This window comes from Homalodisca vitripennis, chromosome 2 (genome assembly GCF_021130785.1).
Source record: "Homalodisca vitripennis isolate AUS2020 chromosome 2, UT_GWSS_2.1, whole genome shotgun sequence".
NCBI classification, from domain to species: domain Eukaryota; kingdom Metazoa; phylum Arthropoda; class Insecta; order Hemiptera; family Cicadellidae; genus Homalodisca; species Homalodisca vitripennis.
The window spans coordinates 25,213,867-25,223,526 of record NC_060208.1 but is presented as its reverse complement, the minus strand read 5'-3'; the positions used below and the strand labels follow the sequence as shown (position 1 = coordinate 25,223,526).

Genomic DNA, 9,660 nt, shown 5'->3' with positions numbered 1-9,660 from the left:
GCTACAATAATGATTTCATGTTTTTGTCAACTTATTCTTTACGATTTGTCTATCAAACTGTCCAGCAAAACATCTCGAGAATAAAATGAATTATAGATTTGACGTGTTGCATGCAGCCTCAGCGAAACACGTTACTACACATGGTGTAGCTTATTCCTACTTTTTATTTATGTTGTAATGTCCAAATTGAAAATGTCTAAAAGCAGTAGACATGGTATTTATAAGAAAGGGCAATTCCAATCTGTGAGATATAAATCTTCAGAATAGAAGCCCTCTTTACTGAAACCTTGAATAGTGTTTACACATTGGTATGTCACTACTGCTCAAGGTTTACCGTGTGTTTTCGAAGACTTGTTCTCTTGTGTGTAAACTTGTAACTCTTTGACACTGAATGACGCGTGTCATTTGCCAATTGTCAGAGGTTGTGTCAGTCCGTCGAGTACTCCGTCATGGCAGCTGCTCAAATCTGTGGCATATTTCTTCTTCTGGTGGCTGTAAGTCTTGATAACTTTTATTTTCTCAAAATCTATAGAATATATTATAAGTAAAGTTTAGCTTACATTATACACATAATATATTTCGTAATGGTAATTCTTATATCTACATACCTTGTAAAACAGTAGTTATATAATCATAGTGTCAGATTGTATAACTACACTATGAGTTTTACCAAGCACATTATTGTAACTTATTCTAAAGCTCCTTAAATGAAAGACGACTTATTTATATCTTTTACTATTTGGTAAGAATAAAACATACACCTCGATGATTTCCCTAGTCACTATCGTTATTAAATCCAAGAAAAAACCATTTAACCACAAGTCTAAAATCCAGAAGAATTGAAGGTCTTATACGAGTACACCTTCTTCAAATGCAAATGATGAAATAGAACTGAGATAAAGGAATGGGCTATGACTGACAATGTGGATGCTCAATGAAGAGAAGAAAAAGGTAAAAGTAAATATTAAACTAAATTTAATTTCTAGTACTCATTTGTTTAAATAAATGAGGCTGGGTTCTCCCTTAGTGGCCTGATGAATTTATGTTCTTTGGTTCATCTGCATATTTAATGCCCATTTTATTTTTAAAAGCATGTATAAAGTGACTGTATTATTAATTTTCGTTCCAAATATCACTTGTTAAGTAAAGTTTTTAGTTTGGTGTTTAAGCTAAGAAATGAATTATACGTATTTATGAATCAGTAAAAGTTATTAAATCAAAGTAGAAGTCCAATAATTATATAAACAACTTGTAATGCTGTAAAATAATATTTTACAGCACATATTCATGCGACAAAGTCAGTTTTAAGTAAGTGCCGTAGAATATTATAGGGGACGATATAAGACCTCTGATATGTTACAGACCACTAAAAACCGAAAAACTAAAAATAGTAAAATGTTTATTAAAAATGTTAAACTTATTGAAAACAGTTTTTATTTGTAATTGGGTTTCATTATTGTTAGTACATTTTTAGGAAGAATATTTGATAGTTATTACCACACAAAGAATGCAAGTTAACATCTTTGATTTCTGTTATAAAATCGTCTAAGCTAGTAAACCGTATATCTAAGGTAATCCAATAGAAAAAATATTAGGGATGAGGTCTAAGGAACATTGCTGAACGGTATTTTGCACAAGTCAATTATTTTAACACAGCTAAAGAAATCAAAGCAGGGAGGGCTCTAGCGCAATAAAGGTTTTACCACATTTCGAGATGATCCATTCCTAAGTTACGGCAGTCTGTAACAAAATACAATAAAACTTGATAAATATAGTAAGTTATTATAATTCTTGCACCTTGTATTTTTTATAAATACTAATTATGCAAGTCTGCAAATAAAAATCACTTAATCACTGTGCAAATATTTTCTCGAGCAGGATTAAATCAGACGAATTCTTAGTTAAATGTTTCATCATTATTCTTGACATATTGAAATCTAAATTTCTTTAACTGTTATAAATTCATCATTTTTTGTAGTTGAAATTGCACCCATTAAAAAACCCTTACTTAGAGGGTAGCTGCAGCTTGTTTCCTTCGATAAATTTTATGGGAACTACAAAGGAGACCGTTTCAATATTACAGTCTAAATATTTTTTTTACTGCAAGCTATTTTGATTTACGATTTAGTTTTTCAACTCTCACCTATAAATTGTGTACTATTAACCCCTGTGAAATAGTTTTCGTGAAATATGAAGTATTAGGTAAGAATATGTTTTCACTGTTAACAGATAACTCATGCCGAAATAAAAGTAACAATGAAATAATGATCAAATCATTATGATGACTAAACAATGAATCAAGGATATCAGCGACTATTCCTACTTTTTTTTCCCCTTAAGTGATTGCTCTAAAACAGATGCCTATATGGACAGATTTTACTCGGTTATCTTGTAATTTTCAAAGAAATTCTTCAGCTAACCTTATTATAGCATGAATTGTTTTGTTTAAGTTATGTTCCTGAATTGGTATTAATACGTTTCAGTTATATATGAAGTAAATAATTATAGAGTAAAAAATAGCACAAATAAAAATTAAGACAAGATTGTAAAATGATGACTATATTTATTAAGGAATTCTTTTATAAGGATAAATATAAGTATGGTACATTTCAATTAAGTATTTATTAAGGGAAATAGTGTTTTATTGTGTCATACATTATCAGTTTGTTTCGTAGGTTGCCTCGCCCACTGCCAAGATTAACTGTAATGACGGCAACTACTACATTCGTGCAGATCCGGAATCCTGCAGCCACTTTTACAAATGTGACAACGGGCGGCCTGTGAGGTTCACGTGTCCTAGTGGCCTCTTTTACAACCCCACTTCATACGTGTGTGACTGGCCGTACAACGTAAAATGTGAGAACAACGGGCAGAACAATGGCGGACAGAATTATAATGGTAATAATGGTCAATACAATGGTAATACTGGACAAGGACAATACAATGGTAATACTGGACAAGGACAATACAATGGCAACACTGGAGGTCAAAAGAATAACGGCAACAATGGCCAAGGACAGAAAAGTGGAAAGTATAAACAATACAATGGAAACAATGGAGGTCAACAGTATAACGGTAACAATGGCCAATACCAAGATAGTGGGAACAATGAAGAACACAATGGGAACAATGGGCAAGGTCAATACAATGGTAATAATGGAGGTCAAAAGTATAATGGAAATGGTGGACAAGGTCAAAAATACTGGAAACAATGGACAGTACAATGGGAACAATGGGCAAGGACAGTACAATGGGAACTCTGGACAAGGACAATTACAATGGTAACAATGGAGGTCAAAAGTATAACGGAAACAATGGACAAGGCCAGAATTCTGGAAACAATGGGCAGTACAACGATGATAACGGACAAGATCAGAACAACGGGGAAATCAAAACGAACACGATGACAGTATCTTCTACCCTGTGCAGAAACCACCAACCCAACCCCCAAGACACTAGTGTAGGACCGTCAGTGCAGGACCCTCCTGGACCACTGGACCGACCCCGGCCTACTTATGACCAGTTGTTCTCCGGAAATCAACATCCTTACCAGCCTTACCTGAACCAAAGTAATGACAATGATATCTGAAAATAAATATTCAGTTTAAGGAAAATAAGATAATCCTAATAAAAAGTATGTGTGTACTATAATTAGCAAATATTCTATTTTAATTCAAACACTTCTATTTATACCACCTACACTTTCTCCATTAAATATCAAAGCGTGATGTTCAGTTTAAACAGAATACGAAACTTGATTAAGTACCAGTCACAAAGAAGAGTGCTTAATTAAATATCGCCTTTGTTGGGCGCGCACTGAGCAAGGTAGTGTCTTTCCGCTTTATACAGAACCGCAACTGAAGATACAGTTTTAACTTTACCTGCTATATCACTTTTCCTGAGAATATTCGCAATTAAATCACTGGCATTTGTAATTTGCTTGTAATGTACATGGTAAAGATTCATTAGAATTATTCATTGTTTCGGCGTATCGTACTTTTTAGTACGACCATTCAACTTCAAACCATTTAAGTCAAGCTTAATTATTTCATAGACTGCTATCTTTCTTGAGTATCGTCATACCATATGGAGTGTTATTTTAATATGCAACGTTTTGAGTGGTGCAACGGATGTACCTTATACCAAGGTATCGTACATTACGGTAACACTTGATAGTTTTGAATAATTCTCATCTTATTCATTAAAACTATTTAAGGTATGTACTTTATCTTTACTGAATATGAAGAAGGACTTAATCACGATAATGGACCATATAATGTTTAACTCATGTCTAATCATAAAAAAACAACTTATGTATACAAAGACGGTATATGTTCTGAAATATATTGTATTATTAGAAATAATATTAAATAAAGCTAAGAATTTGCGTTAAGATAATATCCATCATTAGTCAATAAACAATAATTATTTTACTTTTGTCTTATAATTTGAATTATTGTAATCTAAACACTCATTGTTACATGAAATGTATATACTGATGTTATGACTGGTAAATAAAGTGAATTGGATAGACACTTAAACAAAATCAATAATAGGCAATGCGTTAGCGAAGTTTTGCTGGAACAATTTCATTATGGTTTTGAGTGTCTGAGTGTTCGCTCAAAATTTCGAAAATGAACTAACCTACAGAAATTTTGCTTTAAGCTACATTTCTATACAAGCCACACTTGGTGATGTCGGTCGATGACGGTGCATGTCCCTAAATGGGATTTGGCTGAGAGTTAAGGATTATTTTTACTTTTGTCTTACGTGTAACCAGGGTGGCAAGAAAACATTAACATAAGAAATAAATTTTCAAACAATACATTTTGTAAAGGGTGTATCAAAAAGAATCACCCGATTTAATAAAATCCGAACTATTCTGTTTGTTGAGCTAAATGCGCCAACAACGTACTGTTAAAAATAGTATCTTTTAAAGTTTTACATGGTTCCAGCTAGGTAGCAGCAGCGCGCTTGAGTGAACGCCTACTTCATTTCTAGTGAAAATGGCGTCTCCACCACAAAAAGCGTTTTGTGTTCTACGTTTTTCGCAGTGTGAGTCTGTAATAACTGTTCAGCGTGACTTTCTTAATAAGTATGGTGTTGATCCTCCTACATCACAGAGCATTAGACGATGGTATGCATAATTTCAAGAAAAAAGGTTGTCTGTGTAAAGGCAAGTCACCGGGCCCGTCCCAGAGTGTCTGATGAAGACGTGGAGCGCGTCCGCCATTGTTTCACAGAAATCTGTTCGCCGCGCTGCTCGACAGCTCAACATGCCTCCTATGTCCGTCTGGCGTTTGCTGCGTCGACGATTACGCATGAAAGGATACAGAATTCAGATACTGCAAGCTCTTCGTGAGGGTGATAAAGAACGACGCGTGGAGTTTTGTAAACTTAGTTCTTGATAAGATGATGGACAATGAACATTTTGTATCGCGCATAGTGTTTAGCGACGAGGCAACATTTCATTTAAATGGAAAGGTAAACCGCTATAACGTTAGAATATGGGGCACAGAAAACCACCTGAAATTGTGAACACATGAGAGAGACTCTCCAAAATTTAATGTGTTTTGCGCGGTTTCACGGGAAAAGGTGTGCGGTCCATTTTTCTTTGCTGAGAACTCTGTTACAGGAATAAAATATTTCGATATGCTTGAGAATTATCTTTTCCCCCAATTGGAGACTGATTCGAACGACTTCATTTACCTTGGACGGGGCACCGCCACATTGGCATCTGGCAGTCCGGCAGATCAAAGAATTCGTGACCGGTGGATCGGCCGCACTGGAAATATTCCGTGTATCTAAAGGTAGGCATAATGAACACCTTTGAAAAGGTATGAAAAACACTTTTTGAGTTTCCCTTTCAGCCAAAAAAATTAGTAATTGTATATGTTTACTACTGTTCGAAATATAGACATGCCAAATTGGATGTCTATTTACCTATTATATTCTTTCTTGATACACCCTGTATTATGTAAATTTATTTGAGTAAAATCGACTGAGTTTTTAAAATATGACACTTTTATTAACAGAGTTAAAAAAAATTATAGAGTGAAATTTCATGTTTCCATTTACAAAAATGTTTCCATGATATAGCATGATAAGCGAATGTGGCAGTATGTTAAATGTTATTATATCATATCCTATGCTTTTCATTCTTGGTATGTAGTAGGGGAAAACCTGTTTGTTTATACTACAGATAATGTAAGAGTTTTAAATATATGAATATAAATTACAAGAAAATAATGAAACACACAAAAACAATGCATTTAAAACCCCTTATAAGGTGAAATTCTTCTCATAGTTTAGAAAATACACGTTAAGAAAACATTGTTCAACTGGAAACCGTCAGTATTTTACTTATCGTCTGATATAAATCACTTTTAATAGTTAAATTTAAATTAATCAATTGATGCAATAGTTATTTAAAACCACCTCTCTATTCTCAGTTCAAATCATTTCCTAATGTGTCGTTCTATGCATAAACTATTTATATGCTAAAAAGTTAAAATATAAAATTATTGTAGCTGTGAATACTTCTAATCGTCTGTTATGTGTTTAAGTTTAGAAGCAGCCCAAAATAAGTTGTATTCTACTGAAAATAGTTTTTGAAAAACGATACCAGATGTAAGACCAGCTACATCCCACGGCTAGATATGTAATATTAGTTACATCCCACAAACAGCAATAGCTGCTTTTTAAATAAATTATCAAAATGTGTTAAATTCATTACTATTTTGTTACAATCCTGTAACCGATTTTCTGTAAAAGAGTTTTTTTTAATATAGTATAATATTAGTTATATAACAAGTACTACAGAAATTTAATAAAGTCCGGTGAACTATCCTGATCAACTAGTGTGTTGTAAAAAAGATATATGTTTATCTATACATGATTCGTTTACCTTGTGACACAAGTTTTAATTATTTTATGCTTCTCTCATAATTCCTTTTAGATTTAAAAATTTTGACTTATATTGAATCCAGATTTAAATAATCTAATCTCAGGAAACACTAACATTGAGTTAGTGGACAGTAAAATATGTGACAAAGAAGTTACCAAATATTAAATATAGGAAGAGAAAAGTTAACCCCCTCACTTGAATTGTTACATTCCTACAAAGAAGGCGAGGTAAGTTATTAAATGTTAATTTAATAAATTAAGTTTAAATGTTCTTCTGATTGTTTAAGTAACAAATGAAATATCATTTTAGTAGCCCACCCATTTTAGCAATTTTGCAGTGGTGTTTATATAAATAATCTTTTTTGTCACTAATGCTAGTTTAAGGCTTATTTATGTAATGAAATGAAAGTCTATATTTTGATTTATACAAGTTTCTACTAGTTTCATATTTGTGTTTAATGATACATTTGTAGTTTTATAAAGACTTTTCAATGTTATAGGTATAATTTTTATCTGATTTATTATTGATTTAATAATATTTATTATTGCCTAGCAAAGGTTACCTAAACTGTTTTAGTTTCAGACACCGACCAAAAAGATTTTCTCAAATCCCCAACTGCCAACATAAAGAAACCAGTGAATTTAGCTCTGACACCTCTCTACAGGGCATAAGAATAATATACCACAAGTATAACAAAGATTGTGACAAACTTAAAACTATCTTCCACATCATGTAAGTGTCGTCAGCTGAAAAAGCCGTCTTCCAGAAGTAGGTATATCCAGGAAAAAGGTTAATACAACCTATCATGTATAACGTTTCATCGGGTCAGGGATAGTTTATAAAAATATATAACCCTAAGACACCGGATAGAACAGTCGAGAGGGGTAAAATCCAGGGTTTGAAAGGGAGAGGTAGTTTCCAAGTTCAGCTCAGAACCGAATCAATGTGAAACCAAAAGCCGAAGCAAATACAGCACCGATGATCAACGGATCAACATGCTTTCATCATCGCAGACTCGGAAACGAAAGGGAATAAAGGGAAGGCGTCAGCATTTGCTTTAGGATGACTGTTCCATTACCTAAACGTCCCCTAATACGACAGTTGTTAGTTCAACTCGAATTGAAGCTCGAAAACGAGGAACGCTGGAGCCAACTTACGACAAGCGACCCAGCGGCCAAAAAAGAGAAATGATAACTAAATAAATCTAAATGCGAACACTAGTTCACTCAAATTCGCGCCTAGCTCGACTCGAGCTCGAAACTAAGGAATGCTGGTGCCAACGTACGTCAAGCGACCCAGCGGCCTCGAAAAGAAACGATAAACTAAATTAAAACTAAATGTAAACACTAGCTCGCTCGAAATCGCGCCTAGCTCGCCTAGAGCTCGAAACTAAGGAACGCTGGTGCCAACGTACGTCAAGCGACCCAGCGGCCTCGAACAGAAACGATAAACTAAATAAAAGCTAAATGTAAACACTAGCTCGCTCGAAATCGCGCCTAGCTCGCCTAGAGCTCGAAACTAAGGAACGCTGGTGCCAACGTACGTCAAGCGACCCAGCGGCCTCGAAAAGATACGATAAACTAAATAAAAACTAAATATAAACACGAGCTCTCTCGGAATCGCGCCTAGCTCACCTAGAGCCCGAAGCTCAGGAACGCTGGTGCCAACGTACGTCAAGCGACCCAGCGGCCTCGAAAAGATACGATAAACTAAATAAAAACTAAATATAAAACACGAGCTCTCTCGGAATCGCGCCTAGCTCACCTAGAGCCCGAAGCTCAGGAACGCTGGTGCCAACGTACGTCAAGCGACCCAGCGGCCTCGAAAAGAAACGATAACCTAAGTAAAACTAAATTAAATTACGCCTAGCCCGAAGCTCAGGAACGCTGGTGCCAACGTACGTCAAGCGACCCAGCGGCCCTCGAAAAGAAACGATAAACTAAATAAAATTAAACTAAATTTAACCTAGCCCGAAGCTCAGGAACGCTGGTGCCAACGTACGTCAAGCAACCCAGTGGCCTCGAAAAGAAACGATAAACTAAGTAAAATTAAATTAAATTAAACCTAGCCCGAAGCTCAGGAACACTGGCGCCAACGTACGTCAAGCAACCCAGTGGCCTCGAAAAGAAACGATAAACTAAGTAAAACTAAATTAAATTTAACCTAGCCCGAAGCTCAGGAACGCTGGTGCCAACGTACGTACGTCAAGCGACCCAGCGACCTCGAAAAGAAACGATAATTAAGTAAAACTAAATTAAATTATGCTTAGCCTGAAGCTCAGGAGCGCTGGTGCCAACGTACGTCAAGCGACCCAGCGGCCTCGAAAAGAAACGATAAATTAAGTAAAACTAAATTCAAACTCTTCTTTACTAGTGATAGAATCTAATCCTATTCGTACTGATCTATTTTCTTGCTACACTTTATATCTATAATTATATTCTGTTAGCAGCTTAAGTACGTAATGTCATGTACTTATCCTATCGTTAGTGACTAGGCAAGTTCAGGTAAAAGCGTGTTTTGGCAGGTAAATAAGTACCTACTTACTTGCACCTTATCGTGGCGTGTGTGGGGGCGGCGGCTCCGACTCGACGACTTCGACTGCTAGACACCGACCGAAAGACAGCGACCGAGAGAGCGAGGAAGCCAGGCACAGCGTACTTACGTACTGTAGTACTGGAGTCGTCCGCTGTAAGGCGCTTCAGCCCTTGAAGCGAACTCCGGCGGATGTATCCTGAAACTCCGCGTCTTACCCG

At 35.5% G+C, this 9,660-nt stretch overlaps 1 protein-coding gene across 1 annotated transcript; it reads left to right on the top strand.

The window, feature by feature from the left end:
- The first annotated feature begins 365 nt into the window (after positions 1-365).
- LOC124355563 (N66 matrix protein-like) lies at positions 366-3,407 on the top strand. Its single transcript, XM_046806726.1, has 2 exons — positions 366-494; positions 2,676-3,407. The coding sequence occupies exons 1-2, from the start codon at positions 450-452 to the stop codon at positions 3,405-3,407; spliced, it is 777 nt and encodes a 258-aa protein (XP_046662682.1). The 5' UTR covers positions 366-449.
- Positions 3,408-9,660: the final 6,253 nt, after the last annotated feature.

What these genes read in the sequence shown, in the direction of transcription:
- LOC124355563 (XM_046806726.1), top strand. Translation starts at nt 450, where the DNA reads ATGGCAGCTGCTCAAATCTGTGGCATATTTCTTCTTCTGGTGGCT. An exon ending in TATTTCTTCTTCTGGTGGCT is followed by an intron (nt 495 to 2,675) that starts GTAAGTCTTGAT and finishes TTTGTTTCGTAG; the next exon opens with GTTGCCTCGCCCACTGCCAA.